The sequence below is a fragment of the Stenella coeruleoalba genome (genome assembly GCF_951394435.1).
Source record: "Stenella coeruleoalba genome assembly, chromosome: 12".
Lineage (NCBI taxonomy): Eukaryota > Metazoa > Chordata > Mammalia > Artiodactyla > Delphinidae > Stenella > Stenella coeruleoalba.
The window spans coordinates 24,920,145-24,942,850 of NC_137158.1; the positions used below are offsets into that span (position 1 = coordinate 24,920,145).

The 22,706-nt window shown below is 37.3% G+C and overlaps 1 protein-coding gene across 3 annotated transcripts in view; it reads right to left on the reverse strand.

Moving 5' to 3' along the window:
* MAP3K7 (mitogen-activated protein kinase kinase kinase 7) overlaps positions 1 to 22,693 on the reverse strand; it is a 68,707-nt gene extending 46,014 nt beyond the window's left edge. For all 3 annotated transcript variants that reach the window (XR_013830704.1, XM_079938712.1, XM_079938711.1), the window contains exons 1-5: positions 22,233 to 22,693; positions 9,406 to 9,516; positions 6,444 to 6,509; positions 5,909 to 5,954; positions 4,595 to 4,733 (exon numbers count right to left, since the gene is read on the reverse strand). Coding sequence is in view for 2 of the 3 variants with exons in the window: in XM_079938712.1 (XP_079794838.1) it covers positions 4,595 to 4,733; positions 5,909 to 5,954; positions 6,444 to 6,509; positions 9,406 to 9,516; positions 22,233 to 22,352 (482 nt within the window). In the remaining variant the exon portion in view is untranslated. The remainder of the gene's footprint in view (positions 1 to 4,594; positions 4,734 to 5,908; positions 5,955 to 6,443; positions 6,510 to 9,405; positions 9,517 to 22,232) is intronic.
* Between the last annotated feature and the right edge of the window lie 13 nt (positions 22,694 to 22,706).

Here is a 22,706-nt window from a genome sequence, read left to right on the forward strand (position 1 = left end):
CTGGGTAACTGCAGATATATCTTACAGCTCACTGAATCTCTTGTCACCTATTTCATATCTGCCATTTAAAAATTTTAATTATTTCTAAATGTTTTATTTAGTTCTTTTGGTCATGTTGATAGTTTTCATTCCTTGCACATTTTAATTCCTTCATTTCTGTAAATAATTTGAGCATATATATTTTATCCTCCATATTTGATAATTCCAAATATCTGGAATCTTACTATTTGACGGCTTTATTCCATTTTGTGTTTTTTATGCTGACTTTTACTCATGGTAACTTGCATCCTTATGGGTGTGGTAATTTTTACTGTGGCTTCATATTTGATTGATCTTAATCTGGAAAAATCCTAAAGACCTGAATTGAAAGTATATGACTTTAAAATAGTTTCAGTCACCCTGAATGCCCTGAGACACCACCAATTCCAAAGCACTTTTAACCTGTCCTGTTGGGATTTTTTTGATTGGGCAAGTAGAGCAGATTCAAACTCACAACAGCATGAGGGGAGACTCTCAGTTAAAAAAATGAAAGCTTGTCTAGTCAGAAAACGGATTTTTTTTTTCTAGTCAACTTTTCTTTTAGTTCTTCCGTCCAAGATACTGAACTTAGGCAGAGGTCTCAGTTCTGCTCCCTCACCTGGTGCACAACAAAGGGTCTGCATCCCGTTAAACAGAAGCCGTTAAAATTTGGGCCTCTACATTCTTGATACTGGCAGAGGCTCACAGGAGAGCCCTTGGCTTCCCACTCAGGGTTCAGTTCTCTCCATCTTTTGGCTTAATGATTCCCTTATTTTCTTCTAAGATCACCTGTGCATGTAAAAGGATGTTTGTTGTAATATGTAGCATCTCTGGGTGCTTGCTGTAGGATGTTTTTTCAGTTTATCTGGTTTGCCATATTGCTGGAGTGTCAAAATTCTTATCATGTGAGTATAAGAGTCCAAGCTATCCCTGTGAGCACACACAGGATGTTAGATTTTAAATGCATACATATCATGGCTTAAATTTCATGTGCTTCTCAAAATAAGGTATGTAATTTTGCCAATATATTAGTGTATGCTGGGATAAGTGGCAGGGAGCCAACAGAGCCCCTGGTTAAAGCCAGCACATCTCCCTGGACCAACATTTTTACTCAACTGTAAGTATCTTTAACATCCTAACAGTGACTTCAAAACAAATTGCATTAACACAGGAAGTCAAATGCAAAATTCTTACGCAACTTTCCTTAAGAAGGCTTTTTAAGCTTTGTCCCTACTCTCAGACTTACTCAGGTTATATACATCATAACTTTGTTCTGGGGGGTGGGGGGGTATGGAGGAAAGCTGAGAAGCACCAATTTAGGAATTTAGGTCCTTACAGGGCCTGACAAAAATGTCAACTGATTCGGCAGCATGGTATTTTCTAAAAACAGCTCTATAAATTAAATCTTCCCAGTCTAAGACTGCCCATCAGGCCAAGAAGAGTTTCTATTTTAATAACTCACTTTACTTAAGAGGTAGTAAGTAATATTATTTATCCATTAAAAATAAAGAGGTAAATATCTGTATATAGTAATATGAAAAAGAAGTCCCAGTAAGTGAAAAAAGCAACATTATGTATAGTGTAATCTATGCATGCTTAAAAAACAAAACAGTGCTTATCTCTGAGGATTGGAAATGGGAGGCAGAAAAGACTTACTTTACATTTTTAAAAATAACAACATATACATAATTAAAGAAAGTAAAGTAAAAATGAACAATATAGAAGAAAGAAAACAACTATCCTTTTTTTTTTTTGCGGTACACGGGCCTCTCACTGCTGTAGCCTCTCCCGTTGCGGAGCACAGGCTCTGGACGCGCAGGCCCAGCGGCCATGGCTCATGGGCCAGCCTCTCCGCGGCATGCGGGATCCTCCCAGACCGGGGCACGAACTCGTATCCCCTGCATCAGCAGGCGGACTCCCAACCACTGCGCCACCAGGGAAGCCCTATCCTTATTTTTAATGTCCTTATTTTGAAGATGTTTCTAAAAATGTTCAATCCCAAAACCATTTTTATGTTTAGAGTATGTGTGTGTGGTAAGAGTATAACCCTATCTTGATTAAAATGACCCAATAAAAGATTTCCAGAAAATTTTCTGAACTTAAGATTACAACTCTTCTAGGTGCTATATTACGCAAATATAATCACCAAGTAGCATACTCTTATTCAGGTTTTCCTTTTGATGACAAACAGAAATAAAGATGGGTAATATAATTTGCATCATCACATTGTAGCAATATTCAACATCGGGTTGGGGATTCATTATAATTACAGTTAATAAATTCTTTGTATATAATTTTGTTACAAAATTCTAACTGGAGAGATTACTTAGAAAGTTAGTTTTCTTTTAGTCCAACATGACTAAGATAAGCCAGATAAACTACTATTCACATCTCCATAATGCTACAAATACTTCTATGACAATTTAAGTGGAAAGAATGTTAAATGCAAATTACATGCACTTCAACAAACAAAAATTTTTTCCTTGTTTCATTGTTGTTAAGTTCTTACTACTTTTAACCCAAGATAAGAATTCTGTAACTGACTTCCTTGTTTCATCCTGGTACATTCAAAATATCATAATAATTTTTCTGAATGACTTTTATATTATTATTGCTACAATTAGTACTCCTTTACTCGTAAGACTTTGGATGAACTTGCAAAAGATAAATAAAACAGGGGCACTAGTGCAAGTTGATACTGTATAAAACACCTAACCACATCATCAGGTCCCTTCTTTATATGCCATTCTGAGGAACTCTTCCTGACCGCAGAATCAAAAGGTTTTCCAGTGACAATAAGATACAGTACATGTATTTGTATATACAATTATATATGAAAGCAGTCATTCCAAAGAATTTTCTTTTCCCCAGTACATTCTGAAAAATCAATTCTAATTCTAAAGCCCAATTTGTATGCTGGGTGCCCCACAGGAAATGTGCAACACTATAGGATGAGTCCAACCATGGGGATGCCCAAGAGAAATTAATGACCTAGACAGACCAGACCTCTTCTAAATATGTTAATGGTATTTATTAGCAAAAGGAGAGTCCCCATCTGTAGATGATTTTGGTAGGATGTATCTGGTCTGTCTAAATACGTCGGTTAAATAAACCTAACATTTACAGATTTATGGGGTATGGTTGGATGGAGAATGGAGGTAGCTGTTTAAGCTGTGTAATTATGGAATATAAAAGATGTTAAAAAACAAAAATAACTTTTTTGTGAGATATGTTAAAGTATATTGTTTAATAATTCTTCAGTTATTCCAAAGCCAAAAAGGCCCTAATGCAGACGGGTGACTTTTGGGAGTTGCATCTAATGGTTTCTGGCTCATCCAGGAAAAGAATGCTTTGTCTGTGCCTGATTACTTGCTTGTATCCTTTAAATCAGCCAATTTGTTGCTGGATAAGAGCTATGATTTTCATGAGTTTGCTTTGATAATTCAACTCTTTTAAATGGGGTGGGGAGGTGGGTATGGAGGACACAGTCTCCAAAACTAGGAAAAAAAAAAGTGCTTTCTTCTTTACTACCCAAGACAGGTAGCTGCAACAACAACCTTAGGAGTCAAGTTAAAAAAATAAAAGTATCATAAATCTAGGGCTTAAACATTATTTGACCAGGGACCTGGGGAAAGGGAAATCAGTTTAAGCTTGGAGGTGGAAATAAGGTACACTAGCGAGAACAGTGATTCCAAGAGTTGAAACCTATGTAGAGTGTATCAGATTAGACAGGAGAGTGAGAAGTTATACCCAGAAGGGATGCTTTAATGCTTTAAACCAGCATCAAGAGAATGGAATACTTGAGACTGATTTCCTAGGGGATACCTCTTATCTGAGGACTGATGTGGTGGCCAGGGGTAGAGGGGAAAGAGCATACGGGGACTTTTTACTTTCTCACAGGTGGACAGAGAAGAAAAAAATTAGAGAGAAATGGGGACAAAAATATGTATGTTTTCTTTAATTGTGTACCCACAGAAACAAAAAAATCCACAAAATTTTAGCCTTTAAAAATATTTATGTAGGGAATTTTGAAGTTCTTTCAAAGTCCCAGAATCCTCAATAAGGAGAAATCCAGAATATTTTCAATTTCTACTCAGATGTGCCAGCAATGCCCTTTGCCTTCCTCTGAAAAGGCAAATAATAACCACTCTGCATATTTTTGTGCAATGTCAACATTGTGCTTATTAGGGATAGAGTGGGGAACAAGACAGACTTGTCTCTGCTCACATGGAACTAACTATTTAGGGAAAACAATACATACCGTGGGCACAAAATAGGACTTGCAGACTAATAGATTCTAGAATTATGCTAATCTAAGGTAGAAGTTATTAAAAATAAAAACTCAACTAAAATAAAAATGCCACTAAAGACAACATTCTAAAATGCAAGCTTAGATAAATGACTAAATGATGAAGGTGAGTTAAAAGTAAACAATCTTAAAAAAATAAAAAACAAACATTCTTGAGCAAGCCAAAGGGGATGAGAGAAGAAAAACTGATGTGCAACGACCAGCTTAAATTAGGGAGTGGGTAGGGGATGGCAAGAGAGAGAGAGACACCACATTATTAGAACTTACTTTGGTGGTTTCAGGTCCCTGTGAATTAGAGCTTTGGGTTGCATGCTATGAAGATAAGCCACTCCTTGGGAACACTGTAAACACCAACTCATTGCGTGGGCAGCAGTGTAATATGGCAATGGTTCAGCACCATGCAGCACTGCAAAAGAAAGGCACAAACTAAAAAGAACTTTATTGCATATAACAAAAGACACAAGGTGAATGCAAGCACTATCAGAACACACGACTGGGTATTTTCCTACACATGCTCCCATCGGTCCTGCTTTTCATTCTTTTCCGAATAAAAAGATGGAAATAGTTAATGATTTAAAATGGATAACTACCACATAAGTACCTAACATTTAATAAGATTCCATTAACTGTTATACATACATTCAAGTAAAATTAATATACATTACCAAGTTTTTTCATATTGACAGATGCAGTCTTTCACACAATACTATAAATTATAAGCAATGTGATGACATACTACTATAAGAGAGATACAGAGAAATACTATGGAAGGAAACAAAATGTGCATCAAGATGTTTACAATTATGCTTTCTATAATGGCTAAAAACTAGAAATAGTTTAACCAAATAAAACATGGGAGTATCAGATAGCCATTAACAATGATGATCACATGAGCAGTAAATATAAGTAAAAGTTTATATAAAATAATGTTAATTTAAAAAATAAAATGCTACAATTTATTTTATATAAATGGTGTGACAAGAGACTATTTATATATATGTTTGGTGTTTCTTACAGTGAAAGGGTTAGCTCTGTTCTATAAAGGTAACTAAACGATACAGTTTCCTTTCATTGTTATCAAAATGACATATATACACTAACATGTATAAAATAGATAACTAATAAAAACCTGCTGTATTTAAAAAAATGTTCTGTGAAGTGAATTTTCACAATTTTATTTTTGGGGAAAAAAGCAAAATAAAGCAGAATAAGGATGTGCGGTTAAAGAGTTCTAGAAGAGGAGACTGAAAGCTAAGAGAGGGCAAAAAGAAAAAATTAAAAGTATGAAGATATTTTAAAATCTATTTAAAAAGCAAGTTTGACTTTACTTAAATGCTTTTAACATTATGCAGAGTACCATCAATTTAAAAGATTGATATCCTTAGACCTCTAAATTTCACATACTGATGTTGTAGCATCTTATCTTTTCATTTTTAATCTTTAGCAGATTTCTTTTTTTAATTACCTCCTTTGGGGACTCTGAGGATAAACTGTGAAGAACATTAAGTAACTTACAATTTATATTAAAAGCTTTTCAATTATTTCACTCTACTAGATAAAGACAGGTCTAATGACACTCACCATTATACAAGGAGCCCCCTTCAGCATACTCCATCACAAGACACACCTAAAGGAAACATATGCCGGAATAATTAACCACAGAGCTATACCATCTTGCGGAACTTGAGAGATAACTTAGTTCAACCTTTGATTTTATAAATGCATTAAAAATCATTCTTTTGTCCCCTACTATGTGAATAGTGCTAGAGGAAATAAAAGGTATCTATGATCTAAGACCTTGTCTTCTAGGGGACCACTGTCTAAGAGTGGAGATGTATATAAAAACATAATCACGAGATCTGTGGTGACTTTTTCCAGTGCAAATGAACAGGTGCTGTCATAGGATATTGTAAGCCTCCTAAGAAGATGAGGTTACTGGATAAGACCACCTAAGACAACTATTCCCTTATATTGTGTTGCTAACAGATTAGAAACACATATAATTTTTTTTTGAAATAATATGACAGATCAAAATAGCTTCATAAACTACACAGCTGCACGTATCTGCCACATCATTTCTTATAGACAGAGTATAATGAAAAAGTGACAAACTTACTGGATTCAAGCAGGCTCCATATAGCTTTACAATGTTAGGATGGTTCACACGGGATAACTGCCGAAGCTGTAACAAATTAAGGTTTCTTTTAAAAAGTGCTAACTTTTAACGAAGTGATCTCACAGTATCATTCAAATCTTAACATTGTACGAAACATTAGCGTAATCAATCAGCAATCACTGTTTCTGCCGAAGCTGTAACAAATTAAGGTTTCTTTTAAAAAGTGCTAACTTTTAATGAAGTGATCTCACAGTATCATTCAAATTTTAACATTGTACAAAACATTAGCGTAATCAATCAGCAATTACTGTTTCCTACGTAGCAGGCACTGTGGTCCTAAGTGCCTGCCAGAATGGCACAGAATCCCTGCCCAGAGCTCTCACAGTTTAGTTGGGGGAGAGACATGTACACAAATAATTAAAGCAATGTGCCAAGTGCTATAACAGGAGTTATGTACAAGGCATAAGTACAAATTAGAAGAAGAAATTAACTTTGCCAAGGATGCCATCCCCGAGATGGCACTGAGCTGAGTTATCGAAACCAGAAGAAGCCATATCATCATCATCATCATCATCTTCAAAGGTGATGGTTGAATGAATAGCCGACCTACTCTACGCTGGGCACTGGTGGGCACTTTATAGATATTGTATAATCCTCACAACTTTGCAAGGTAGGTATTATCATTTTCATTTTAAAGATGAGGTACCATTAAGATAAGGCTCAGAGAAGGTTAAATGAGCTGCTAAATACCCTAGAGTTAGGAAACAGTACAGCCAAGGTTTGAACTTTGGTCTGACTTAAAATCTGCATTCTCTTCCTTCCATCTTCCATCTCTTGAGTTAACTCCCTCTTCTCCATTCCCACTACTACTGCCTTAGCAATTCCAACCTGAACCACTGTAGTAATTACTACAGCCTTCTCCTAACTGGTCTCCTTACTTCCAGTTTTATCCAATCCAATCCAATGATTCATATGGAGGTCAGTGAGGGGTTTGGCTGTACTCATCTCCCTTTCTCTACATCTCAAATTTCTATTAACATATCCCCCCAAACTGCGCCTTGCTCTCTCTTCTCTCCCTTTTCTGCTTCTCCCCCTTTCTTCTTCCTTTCCTTCTCTACTACCTACATTATACTGCTGGCTCATATGAAGTCCACTAAGGTAAACCTTTTTACTACATGCTACTTAGAAAGCTGTATTTTTCTACAGCCAACATTTGTAGATTTTCAGTCCTAACAGACTTAATATCACTATTTATTATATTTCATCTCATTAAGATTCACTACTGAGCTTCAGATAGCAGATTATTCAAGCATTTATTCCTGTTCCCTCCTCAAATACCACTAAGAAGGTAAAGGTACTTTTTTCAAGGCATAAACTCAGAAGGATGAAGAGAATGTGAAATGAGAAAACAGTACATATTTTTGGAAGTTGGACAGCAAGTGACTAGCAATAACTAACACAGCAGACCTAAAAGAAATGAGAAAAAGTGAGAAGCAACCAGATTTATCTCACAAACCTTCCAAAAGGTGGAGGAGTGGTGGTAGTACCAGGTATCTATTCATACAAGCTAATAAAAGAGCAGAGAGATTGCTTAAAAGTTAGACCAAAGATTCCCTCCAGCCCTGACTTCAAACAGCTTAGTGACTGCCTCTTTACTGTCTCAAAGATTAGAGGTTGATTCTTTACAGAAGGTGTAATACCTTCCTAAATATAGAGATATATATTTAATATAGAGATAAATACAGAGATAGAAATATGATAATACCTTCTTTAGAGAAGGTGTGAGTCTCTGGATTGGGGGATACCATATAAAACTAAGGGATGAGCTCAAAGTAGTTGCCTCTGAGAAGCAGAAAACTTGATGCGAGGAGGTACGGGGATTAACGTTTTTTTTTAGTAAGAATACATGGAGAACCTTTGACAATTTATCAACAAATTACATGTATACATAACTTTGATGAGAAACTTTTTTTCTCCAAGCTATTATGATCTTTTTGACTCTGGATTGCTAGCCTTTAACACATATTTTTACCTAGTTTTAGGAAACTACCAATACAAGAGTATACGATCAATGACCTCATATAAACCATAAACAAAAACTGTGAATAAGGCAAGATAAAGCCAGACTCCTGGAACATACTACTATAGATCATCTTTCTTCATGATGACATCAAACCATTCATCAGCATTTCTCAACTCATTCAACTAATTACAAAAATCCACTTCATCATCTCACAACTAAGTTCTCATTTCTTCATGTTATACATTAAAAAGTATCATGAAGTATATTTTGAAATTATAATTAAATAAAATCACAGATATAAATTCAGAAGGTTTATAAGGTAAAGACCACTCATCTATTGGCCAATGAAGTTAAAAAGTGATAAAACCATTGATTTATTGAAATACTGTGATCTAATATATAAAACAGCATAAAAGAATGAAGCTGGTAATACAATAATCTCATGATTATCAAATTCTCCTCCATCATCAAATATGTAAGAGAAGAGAGTTGTAAATTTTCGTGTTAAATGAGAGAAACCAATTTGAAATTGTTTTTCCTTAAAATAATCCCATTGGAATTTCTAAAAATGTTCAGTCAAAAATGAATGCATAAAATTTCCCTTCTTAATTTTAGATAATGGGAGAGATTACCATTTCTTTTCTATTTTAAAATTTAAATTATATGCCTTGAAATAGACCTGAATTACATGGAAGAGATTGTATTTTAATTCAGGGACGAATTCATTTATGTAGCTAATTCTCTTTTCCCCTAATTTTTAATCAGAATTAAGAGTGTGAATGAAAAAATATTCCTATGGCATTCCCTTTGGTTCAACCAAACTGCTGATGTTCAAGTATACAGAGAAATGACAACCGAGAAACATTTTTTTTCGTAATATTAAATTCACAGAGTATCTTAGGTGAAGAACTACACAACAGAAATGACACTTCAACTTACCTCTACAATAAAAGCTTTCCTCTCAGATTCACTTTCTATTTGTTTAATAGCAACATCTTTTGCTCTCCACTTAGCTTTGCATACTACTCCAAAAGCTCCTCTTCCAACGACCTTTAAAAAAAAAACTCACGAGAATCAGAAACAAATAACAGCCTAATGCATAACAATGAAGCCAATCTGAAAGATTTATTAAAGAAGATTTTTAGAAATCATCACGATCTGGATTTGCCACTGAGTAGGTATGAATTTTCATTACAGTGAGGAGATAATGAAATGTACTGTCTCTATCTTTGAAAGTTTATGGTCTAGACATCTCTTCATTCTCAAAACTGAAAACAAACAAAAAAGACTCTTAGAGGGCTTCCCTGATGGCGCAGTCGTTTAGAGTCCACCTGCCGATGCAGGGGACACGGGTTCGTGCCCCGGTCTGGGAAGACCCCACATGCCGCGGAGCAGCTGGGCCCCGTGAGCCATGGCCGCTGAGCCTGCGCGTCCGGAGCCCGTGCTCCGCAGTGGGAGAGGCCACAACAGTGAAAGGCCCGCGTACCGCAAAAAAAAAAAAAAAAAAAAGACTCTTAGTGACAGAAAACAAATTAAAACAGGCAAGATGAATGAGAGGATAGAGAGAAGATGGCTTGGAAAAAAATAAATAAAAAGCAGAAACATATAATCAATGTTTTAAGCTCTCATATTTATGAAATTAAAAAGTAGCTTTTAAATAGTTCAGTGGGGGTAGGGAGTAGATGGGAAAGATTAAAAATAGAGATGATAAAAAACTGGCCACTGTGAAGAACAGTAAAAACATAGTATCATATTATACAATGGAACATTATTTGTCAAGAAAATGGAATGAACTACTGATACATGCTACAACATGCATGAGCCTTAAAAACACTACGCTCGAGCGCCAGACACAAGAGATCACATATTGTATGATTCCAGTTATACAAAATGTCCAGAAAAGGCAAATCTTTAGAGGTAGAAAGTAGATCAGTGGTTGTTTGGGGCTAAGAGTGGAAACTGGGATTAACTGTAAATGGGTAGGAGGAATCCTACACCAAGGTGATGAAAATGTTTGAAAACTGATTTCTGGTGATGTTTGTACAACTTAGCAAATTTGTACAAATTATTGTACACTTCAAATGGGTAAATTTTATGATATGTAAAATATATCTCATTAAAGTTTTTTTTAAAAGTTAAAAATAAAAATTGACAATATATTGTATTATTGTTGAAGCTGATGGGTAGCTCATGAACTCATTCCTCTCTCAGGCTATTCGACTTCTATTAACGTTTGAAATTTGCCAAAATATTAAAACAACAACAAAAGAATAGCTTTAGATACTTGTTAGAACAAAATCATTCTACATTATCACTGTAAATGACCTTAGTTAGGTGCCATCTACTCCATTTCAACCTCCAACAGACCTAAGTACTTCCTTAAGCAAAAAATCTAATTCCCTGTACAGCTCTCATTTATGATGCACTTTCTATATAGCAGGCACTAAGCTAAGTGCTTTACATACATTACATCATTTACACAACCTTAGGTGACAGGTACTAGAGGTATCTTCATTTTACAGATGAAGCATCTAGGTTTAAAGAAATCAACTAACTTGCCCAGGGCTATGTAGCTAGTAAAGAGCAAGTGCAGTCTGATGCCAGGAAGTCTAACACCAGAATGTTAGAGATCCTGATTTGTACACATATATCTGTATTATATTTCAGAAAGGAGCAGTTATATCTTCTCTTGGAGGAGGAGTCTTCACTTTAGGCAAACTTACATGTACAGGGACTCCTTGTAGAGTAAGAAAGGGGTGCTTATAACTACCAGGACAGTAGTTGTAAACTGAGATGGATGGCCATTCTAGCCATACCTCAAATTCCAATTCAAACATTACACAAAGCAGTATGGACATTTCTCATGTTGCTTAATGTATAAAACCACCCAAATGGTTAACATTTATTGAATGCCTATCATGTGCCAGGTACTACTAGTCTATGTGCTTTCATGCATTAACACATTTAATCCTCTTCCATTAAGGTAAGTAGTAAACTGAGTCAGACGGTTGCAAGTTGCCCAAGATCACAGGGTCAGAGAAGCCAGGATTTGAAGCCTAGGGTATGTAATGACCAATTCACTCTATATTCAGCCTCTGGATGTCATTAACTTAAAGGAAACTGGGCTGTCTTTCCTTTAGTGACTTTCCCTTTTTCCATTCCTAGCCCTGGGTGCTCAGGGACCTCCTGCTTAGGCTCTAGCCCTCCTCCACACCTCTCATGAGGGAAAGGAACCAACGTCAGTTATTTGGACTTGTCATTCAGTTACTTTAACGTGTATGGTTATTGGTTAAACCTGGTACTATCAGAATAACAGAAAAAGTACACCTAGGATCTGGAACCTAACAGACTTGAGTTTAAATGTAGGTTCTGTCTGCCTATTAGCTACCAATACTGGGCAAGTTAATGTCTTTGAGCTTCTGCTTTCTCAACAGTAAAAGGGAGATGCTTACATTTTCCTCAGCGAATATCTATAGTGTTCATAAGTCAAAACCAGGCATTTTCTTCAATATTACAAAAGAATAATAAGTGCTTGGAGTAGGGTATGAATCAGTTTCAGGAGCTATATTCCTCATTTCTCTCACAATTAACCACTATGAATAGCAAACAGGTCCTAAAATGAATTTCAACTTTATGACAATGTCGGCTAAGAAAGCATGGATGGAGACCAGCCAACTTATTGATATTACTATGAAATAATGATTGTGGAGTAATTTAATATATTCTTCAATTATATATTTACATATACATCAAAGCAACTGGTACTCGGTAGGTCTCCTCTTGTTTCATTTTCCTATTCTCAGAAATGTCCCTGCAGGGATTCCAAACATTGCATTTGTGGATCATACATCTGTTGTAAAAACTGTGTAAGGTGTGCATGACTAATTGTGATGCACAAATGCCACCTAGTGCTGAGATGATGGCTGACTCTGAGTTTGCAACGTAAAACTATGGTAACAAAATGTGGGCAAGCAAGGACATGATAAGCTTCCTCCCTTTTGTTTAAGAAAGCAATTTTTTGAACTGTCTGAAATACAAACAGGCATATTCATGTAAGATGAGAGCCCATGTACTTAAGAAGCCTCCACTCACATTAGGGCCATATTATATTTCACATGTATGGTGAAACAACAGATCTAAAATGATAATAAAGTAAGTCCAAGATGCCCAAGGTTGTACACATAAACTGAAACACATGATAGAAAAAATAACTGCTGTGAATTCAAAGGTTAGAGGCACAGAGTCATTGCTTCACAAATTATATTTCTGTGTATCTAATGATTCTGATCACCAGTTCCAATGTGTGGAGGGGGGTTTCCCCACACTCCCAAGCAATTCTCAGATACCAGCTGGACATCCTACCATTCAGCTCAATTCTGACATTATCCACCTGGAGAGAGCATCAGATCCCACAGGTTAAGGGCTCAGTTCTACCAGAGTGCAACCCCTCCCCCTTGAGAGGCCAGTCACAAGCCAGGTTATCTATCACCTGGGCTTCTCATCAACCAGCTATAGACTGGAGGTACCAATGACCCCCTCCCTTGGGTTTGATTAATTTGCTCAAGTGGCTCACAGAACTCGAACACTTTACTTACTAGATTACCAGTTTACTACACAAGGATATAACTCAGGAACAGCCAGGCAAGGTAAGCGGAAAGGGCACAGAGCTTCCATACCCTCTCTCTGTGCCCCACTTTCCCCCAATCCTCACGTGTTCACCAACCTGGAAGCTCTCTGAACCCTGTCCTTCTGGGTTTATATGGAGCTTTATCACAGGGCCATGAATGATTCAACCTCCAGCCCTTTTCCTCTCCCCAGAGGTCAGAGCGGTGGGACTGAAAATCCCAACCCTCTAATCACATTGTTGGTTCTCCTGGCAACCAGCCCCATCCTTAGGTGTGGTCCAAAATTAACCTTGAGACATCTTTATCTCTCTCTTCACTTACGAAAATCAGAGAGTTTGGGGAGCTGTGAGCCAGGAACTGTAGACAAAGACCAAATATATATATGACAAATATATTTTGATCATTTGAACGACCAAGTACCTATTTCTTATAAATCACCATATCACAGAATCAAAATGTGACTTCTCATTTTTTCAAATGGCATAAATATTAGGAGTGAAAGAAAAAAAATATACAAAGAATTGATTCCTGCCTTTGTGGGATGAAAATGAGGTAGAGAAGAAATTCAAGACAAAACAACAGCATTGAAATTTTTAAAAAAAACACTTCCCGGCTGAAGAGAGCCAAAAGTGAGAGTCCATGATGGCAGCTTTCAGGACAGACTTAGGGTTTCAAGGGCAGGAAAGACTTATTCCCATGCCCCCTCCCTCCCAACTTCTCACTGAGATCCCCAGGAGGAAGCAGCCTCACAGGATATGCTTTGCCAACATGGGAAGCTGCAAATGAGTAAGTGTGGCAAGGGAGACAGTCAGAGGGAGGCCCTACCCAGGTTCTCTCAGCCCCGACAGTACAGGGAAATGATACAGAAAAACTCTTGCCAAGAGAAAAACAAGGTAACTGAAGAGTTTTCTGACTGCAGGAAGGAGGCTGTTGGATGGTAGACAGCTCAAATACAGGGAGCTAAATGTAGAGCTCAGCTGAATTTCAGAGGATCAATGAAAGCCAAAGGGGAAGGCCTAGTCAGCAAGCAGGGAAAAATGGGTAAGATCTCCTGCTTTCGAGGGGTGAAGTGAGGCTAATGCCAAGAGAATGATGAACTTCATTTCTTTACTTCTTAAACCAATATTTCTTGAATGTCTACTATATCCATCTGGGATACAAGAGATACAGCTGTAAATAAGACAAAGGCCCTGATCTACGAGGAATGTACTTTCAATTTAAGGGGGGCCGGGAGAGGAAAGAAAAGACAGTCAATAGACAAAAAAATGAATAAGAAAAATATCAGCTTGTAAAATAAATGCTGTGTAGAAAACCAAAAATTGAATAATGTGACAAAGAGACTGGTGAAACTTATGGCTGGATAGTATGAAATGCCATCTGAAGAGGTTACTAACTTGATATTTGAATGACACATGGAACCGAGCAAACAAGAAGAAACAACTAATGTAAAGGCCCTAAAGGGGGAAAAAAAAACCTCATTTCCTATTCAACAATATTTGAACCCCATCTAGGGACTAGGCGTTATCCTACGCATTCCAGACAAAGAAGGGAACAAACCAAACCAAAATCCTCGCTCTAACTACTTATATTCTCGTGGAGGGAGACACATAAAGAGGAAGCAAGATTTATTTTTTTAAGAAAAGATATATTTTAGAAACTAATAAGTGCACTAAGAAGAAAAGCAGCATAATTGTGTGTGTGTGTGTGTACACGTGTGTGCACTACCCCCACCCCAGTTTTAAACAGGATAGTCCTGCAAGGCCTCACTGAGAAAGGTGATACTTTAGTGGTGACCTAGAGGAATACTTGGAGTGTTTGGTGTGAGCGGAGCATAGTGGGAAAAGGGAAGAGTGATGCAGGATAAAGGTGGAGATAGCATTGACATATACACACTACCAAATGTAAAATAGATAGCTAGTGGGAAGCAGCCGAATAGCACAGGGAGATCAGCTCGGTGCTTTGTGACCACCTAGAGGGGTGGGATAGGGAGGGTGGGAGGGAGACGCAAGAAGGAGGGGATATGTGGACATATGTATACATATAGCTGATTCACTTTGTTATACAGCAGAAACTAACACACCATTGTAAAGCAATTATACTCCAATAAAGATGTTAAAAAAATAAAAAAAGATAAAGCTGGAGATAGAGGCAGACTCTGGATCCTGAACGGCTCTTGGCACCATGAAAAGGAGTGTGGATTTCAGCCTAAGTAATGGGAAGCAATTAGAGGAATTTAAGGAGGAATGTGACATGATTTTGCATTAAAAAAAAAATCATTCTGGCTCTAGTGTGAAGAATGGATTGTAGGGAAGCTAGCATATATACAAAGAGAGACCAGGTAGAGGCTGTAAAAGCAGCCCAAGCAAGAGAGAAGAGCTTTGAGGACAAGGTTGATAGTAGTGCAGAAAAATGGGCAGATCTGGGATAGGTTTTAGAGGTAAAGTCAATGATGATCTCCATGCAGGCAGGACAGGTGGACAGGAAAAGAGATGAATCAAGGATAACGTCTAGACTCAGCACCAGTTTAGTGAAGGATAAGAAAGACTGGAGCAAGCAGATTTTCTTTCTTTTTTTTTTAATGGCACAGAGTTCTGATTTAGTCATATAAAGCTTAAGATGCCTATTAGATCCGAGCGGAGATATCAAGAAAGAAAGTGGAAACATGAGTCAGGGAGAAGTCAGGCAGGAGATGAAAACTTGGGAGAGTCATCAGCATTTAGTTGGTACTTCTAGTCAATCAACTGGATGCTGTGACCAAAAAATAACATGTAAATACTGGGGTCCCAGAACTGAGCTTTGAAGCACTTCAACATTTAGAACACAGAGGAGAAGGAACCAGCAAACATTGAGATGCAGCAGTCAATAAGGTAGCAGGCAAACCCGGAAAGTGCCACAAGAAGCCAAAAAAGAAGAGTTTCAAGAAGAAAGCAGACATAAAAACAGCAAAAGCATTAAGCCAATGGCTCTCTAAGTGTGGTCTCTGGGCCGGAAGCATCTTCATTGCCTGGAAATTTGAGAAGATGTTATTCTCAGGTTCCCACCCAGAATTACTGAGTCTGAGGGTCCGGCCCAGCAATCTGTGTTTGAACAAATCCTTCAGGTGATTGTGATATTTGAGAATTACTGTATTAGGTTATATTAAAACCATCATTGTGAGACAGGACACTTCACTGGAAACCATGACATAGACCAGAGAGCCCTCCCTTGCTGAAGTTTTCCATAAATAATATGGACATGACATCTTGGGCAGGAAGAAAGGAAAAGGAGAATTCTTGTGAGCAACCTAATGTTTTTCCTGACACATGGTAGATCAGGACAAAAGAGTGGCACAGATGGCAAACTGCGACACAATGGCAACTGAGGTAAACAATGAAAAAACTAATATTCAAACTACAAAACACTGAAAGGAAGTCACTTTTTACTTACTACCAAATTTCTAATTCAAGTTCACAATCAAATATGCTTTTTGGATTGCATTCATACCTTAGTAAGGTTCTTTGACATATTATCATTAACAATTAGTTTGAACTGACAGCTTTCCCCAAAGATCAGTTTTCACCAAGAGTGTAAAAAATGGTGCACATCCAAATTACAAGTATCCCCTCCAACACACACATCCATCCAAAATGGTGAACCTAGAAATAAATATTTCAGATATTTTTCACAATCCCTCAGATGTAAAAATAGAAGAACAGAGGAACGCAAAGAGAACTTTGGTTTTAAAAGGGAAATCAATTTAGAAATATTTCCTTCTGAATTTATGAATGTTTTCTAAATTAAAATGTTCTCAGATTAATTCTCTTATTATATGTAGCTCTCCCCCTATGGTTTAGCCCTCATGGTTTGGGTCCACAACTTTAGTCTCATGTAATAAAGCAGATTTAAATTTAATTTCTTAATAAAAAGTACAGAAGAATAAGAGAGATGATTATAGAATATTTCCATGCAATTAGTATTAAAAGGCACAAAAACCAAAATCAGAAGTTGGTGTATGTGTTTAAAGAAAGCAACTCCTTTAAAAACTAATTTCTCTAAGATGGAAGACTACTCCATTCCTTTATTCAAGTTAGGTTTTTAAAAACAAAAAACCACCTAAACTAAAACTACATGGAAAAGCATGTATGCCACTGTGCTCTTAATTTACTATGAAATAATTCTTAATTGTGCCCAATTCATGTTATTTTTAGTTCAGTGACTGTAGCTGTCAGTTTGCTTTGGCTCTGTTCTGTGGTCTATGTGAATGGACCCTGGCTGTGCTGCCACTACTCTGGCTAGAAATTTGGAACATGACAGAACAAACATAGATCTTAACATTTATCAGTTAGAACCTGGAGCCTCCAACTATTTCAGAACTTCAATATCTATTAATAAACTGTGGCAAAGTAGAACTGCCATCTGCTGACAAGACAGACTTGATAACATAAAAGTAAAACTTTGATTATTCAAACTTTCTTTTGACTTTTTCATGCAGTCTTTTAAAAGCAGCCATAAGACATCCAACCTGTTTAATAGGCCCTTCTTTCAAATAATATGCCCATGTCATCTTTTAAGCTACACATGCACAATATAAAAGTTATCGCTGTGGTTACCTCTTCACTGAGATAACAATTACAGATTTCTACTGAATACGATAATTACTAAGCTTCACGTGGAAGAGCTTATTAATAATTTTGGATGTTCATAATATTAGTACTGACTAACAAATCTATAGAATCAGTTTATTCAGGCCACTGTAAGTTAGGTTTTTCTCTGTTATCAGTTGCCCATATACTTATAACGTAAAATTACAAAATGTACATCACTACCAAAGTTCTTCCTGTATTTCCCTTTAAAACAAAATCTTTGCATGTCTCCATGATGAAACTTAAGAAGATATAAATGCTGCAATGATTATATGTGTCTTGCACATATGCTATTCTTGACATCAACACTGTGGGTCTCCCCTTTAAAAAGCAACCATACTAAATATGGTCTTTTTAGCATTTTAGTAAAGGCCCACCAATACATGGCTTACTCTCAGCACCTCACCCTTTGCAGCATCTTTTACCCCCGGCTAAACCAAAGTATTTGCTAGGTATAATGGATTGTAATGGAATCAACATTTGCAAAGAGAATCAGATTTCATTTTTAGTGTAAATGCTACTTTAGCCGAATCACTAACTTATCTTAACCTCTGGTTATATCACATAAAAGAACCAGACCATATAAGAGAACCAGACACTAAAATTCTCATGATTATGCTGTGGTAACTTCATTTACTCACTCAGCAACTATTTATAGAAAACCTTTAGATGCTAGGCATTGGAGTTACAAGTGGGAATAAGACAGGTTAAACTTTGCTGGAGGGATACATAATTTTGGTTACTGGGAAGTGCCATGAAGGATAACAAAAATGACAAAGATCTAGGTTGCTCAGGGAAGGCTTCTCTAAGGAAGTAACATTTGAAGTCGGACTTGAATGATGAGAAGGAGTCTGCCATTTGAAGTTCTGGGGGGAAGAGCATTAGAGGCAGAGGAACAACTGCAAAGAAAATTCATCTTAGTATCTTTCCCAATCTCTGATGCTTACTTTATTCAAAACGTAGTTTCAAAATCTTTCCCACTCAATGGAGCCTTCTGTGATAAACTCTACTTTCAAATTATGGGTTAAATGCTCAATTTACATTACATTCATAGTTTTAAATTTGTGGTCCTAAAAATCTAGCCTCACAGTAAGTCAAAGTTTTTAAGGAGAGAATCCTAGGATCCTTCTATTCATCTTCCATAATCTTAGCAGTATTATCCACAGAAGACACTGTTCATTAAATGCTCAAGACCAACTATTATAAAGGAAATCAGTATTTTGTTTCCCCATTCTTACAATAAGGTTTGGTTACAGAGTACTTCAGAAAGAACCAAAGTGACCCTGTAAATCCAAATGGAAAGAGCAAATGACTCAGGAGTGAGAAATCGCAAATTCATTTCCTGGCTCTACCATTTAATTAGACATGAGGCTTCTGGCAAATCAAATTCTATGACCATTTGTCAGTATCTGTAAAATGGGGGTATCATTTGCCCTATTTAACCAGGATTAGTTAGTCACAAACTACAGTCCACAAGAGGTCATGATCACTGTTCTTAAAGCTTACTGTGGAAACACAGCATAAATACTGCAAACAATAATGTGTTTTCATTTTAGAACTGGAAGAGACCTTACATGATCTTGTTCAATCTCTTATTTTACATGAGAAATCAGAGGCCCAGAAAAATAAGGTGACTTGCTCAAAGTTACTGAAACACATTATGGCAAAATCCGTATGGCATTGACATTTTCTAAATACCCAGCCTACTGGGTACACTTTTTTACCACAACACACTGCCTTCACCACTTCTTGCAAGCTAGTCCACAATGTGCATACCTCACAGTTTATTCCAACAGTCTCTACACTCAGATTCACAACGACAAAAGCTAAATGACTTTAAAAAAAGTACCTACATAGGTTTCTGATGCTGAGACCTGACATAATTTGATATCAGAACTGAATTTAGGAAGTTCCACGCTGATATTACTGAGTCATGATATTAGAGATATTAGAAATGTAAGGCGTAAAATCATGATATTAGAGATATTAGAAATGTAAGGCGTAAAATCATGATATTAGAGATATTAGAGTCATGATATTAGAGATATTAGAAATGTAAGGCGTAAAATCAGCTGATGCCTTAAAAATATGCACCTACGAAATGAATGCATATTTGGCTTATGGTTGGAGTATTTTTCTTACATAGTTTCCAACTGAATCGATATAATGCTGATTCAATTACACTTATTTGAGAAACAGAATATGATTTTCTTTATTTATATGCAATATACCGGTACCACATAAAATACTGAAAGCAACATAAAATACTTTTTGTTTTTAGTCACCTTTCTCTGTTCTCTTATTCAAGATTTTAAGCCAGAAGTAGAATCTAAGTTAAGAAATAGTTACCGAGTGCTGTGCACCCTAGACTATGTAACACTGTTTTAATGTGAAAATAAAGAATATAATGAAAATTATGTAACAGTTTTAACATTAGAAGAGTCTAAATTCAATCTTTAACATGAAATTAAACTGCGTAATAAAAAAGTGAGAAGAATAAAATTAGATGACTGCCTGACATTAGAAAACTTCAGCTACAAACAAAAATTTACTCCTCAGGAATGTCCTAAAAATACCAAAGAAAAGTTGAAACATTATCTAAACTGAAGGAAGGGTCTTTGGAAACAGAACCTCAATCAGAAGTTAAGTGGCTTCGGAGGAAGAGCAGTAAAATGATAAATGACACCTTAGTAACCAAGAATGTAAAATGCTTTAGAAAGTAGTGTGGGAAAACTAAGGTGGTAAAAACCAAATGATGTAAGTTTGTGAAAGCATTTGGAAGACCATGAAGTATAAGTTATTATTATATGACAATCTGTAGTCTACAAGCATAACAGTTCACCACAGAGCAGACGTAAATGCTTATTTAAAAACTGTAATTCTTTTATACTGACTCACCAAATTTTCATTCTTAAAAAAGAAAGAATGTTAGCCATGAAAGCTGGATCAACTATCCAATTCTTAAAAAGGAATTTATCATAGCCTCAACAGAACACACACACACACACACACACACACACACACACACACAAATTCCCCCCTCTTTCCAAACTATGGGTCCTTCTTTTAGCCATGTGACCTTAAAGCAGGTCACTGTTCCTCTTTGTAACTCAGTTTCCTAGTAATGTGTGTCAGGCAGTGTTGGGTGTTTTGCATGTATTACCTAATAAAATCTGTTATACAAATAAAATGAAATAGAAATTATTATCCCTATTTTACAGTTAAGGAAATGAAAGCTTAACAAAGTTAGTCAGGAGACTTGCTCCAAATCATACAGCTAATAAGTGGCATAGCTGATATACTGAACCTTCATCTAACTCCTTCCAAAGGCTTTGCTCTTCCCACTTACACTATCTTGTAAAATGAGGTTGTTTTCAGTGACCTTTAAGGTTATTTTATTCAAGTAAAAATATGATTAAATAGTCCATTATTCTTCCAAAACATGCATAGAAAAAAATTATTTGTTGAAGGATAATTATCTCACTACTTTTAGCTTGCCACCACCTAAAAATAATTTTGAATTTTTAAAGTAGAGGTAATTGACAGTCTGTAATATAGGACATACAGGGTTCTTTTTGGTGTATGTAATGTAAGGTGCTTAGTACATTTTAAAAATGATAAATGGTAAATAACAGATACAATTTTCAACCAAAGTTTTAACACTTTCTAAAGTGTATCTTTACATATATACAGATTTTACTTTTCTAAATTTTGTGGACTTTACAACCAATCTCTGTGAATTTGGAAAGAAGCAGTTATTAAAGGCACATTATTACCTTGCTCTAAAATAATTTATTGCAGAATAAAGAATGGATTCGGGTTTTCTAACAGCGATTTTTGGTCTGATATATTCTGGTTGTCACCAAAATCATTAGTTATCTTTTCAGAATATGCTACTTGAAACATCTTTTCATCGTATAGCAGTCTACAGTACTAAAGGTGAAATCAATCTAAAGTAGTCTAATTGAAGGCAGAACACTTACTATTACGACTACTGCTCTATGGAATCGGCTAAGCTGAGAAACATTCCGTACTCGGGGAAAAACTGTGTTAGACCTGGGGATGTATTAATTTATCAAGCATCCATAGAACACTCACTGGGCGCCAGACGCTGAGCTGGAAGTCGAACATAATAAAATCCTTAGCCCTTAACAACACTATGCCTTAGAGAACCAAAACTCCAAAACGGCCATGGTCTTTGATGAATTTTACTACTCAACAGATTCGAGAACTGGTGGACCACACGACCGCACCAGTTCATCCTTCTCTGTTTGAGATGACCCAAATCCAGGCACCGGAATATCAAATTCAAACTCAAGAGTGCCGAAGTGAGGAAAAAAGAGAGCTACACCGGAGCAGGTGAACGCGGAGAGTCCCCTTTACACCCGGTCTCCGTGGAGTGTGGGGACACCCGGTGGACCCCACGAAACAGAGGGGTCGAGGAGGCGCCTTAAGAGTCGGGACCAGGAAGAGACCTGGACCGGCCGGGGCCGGCGCCTCCGTGCCGGGCCTCGCTCACCTCTTCCACCTCGATCTCCTTGTAGTCGATCTCTTCAAAATTGAGGACTTGGGAGGGGGCTTCGATCATCTCACCGGCGGAAGACGAGGAGGACGAAGAAGCGGCGGAGGCTGTAGACATGATCCCTTGCGGAACCCGGGGGGCCAGGGATGGTTGCGGCCCGGACAGTCCGGGGGAGACCCGCGCCCACCGGCCTCCGGACCGACCTTCAACCTGGAGCCACGGCGGTCCGTGGCGGGGACAGGGGCTGCGGCCACAGCCGAGTCCCGGCTCAGGCTCCGCTGCGTTTTCTTCCGCCGGGCCCGCCCACAAAACTTCCGGTTCCGGTCTAAAATCGGAAACCAGAGGTGGGCGGTGAGCTCAAGGGAGGGGAGGAGAGAGTTTGGTGACAGAGACAGAGAAAGGAAGGACGGGTTGGGGGTGGAGTGGGGGAGGGTGAGAGGCTAGATTGGACCCGTTGGACAAATTTCGCGA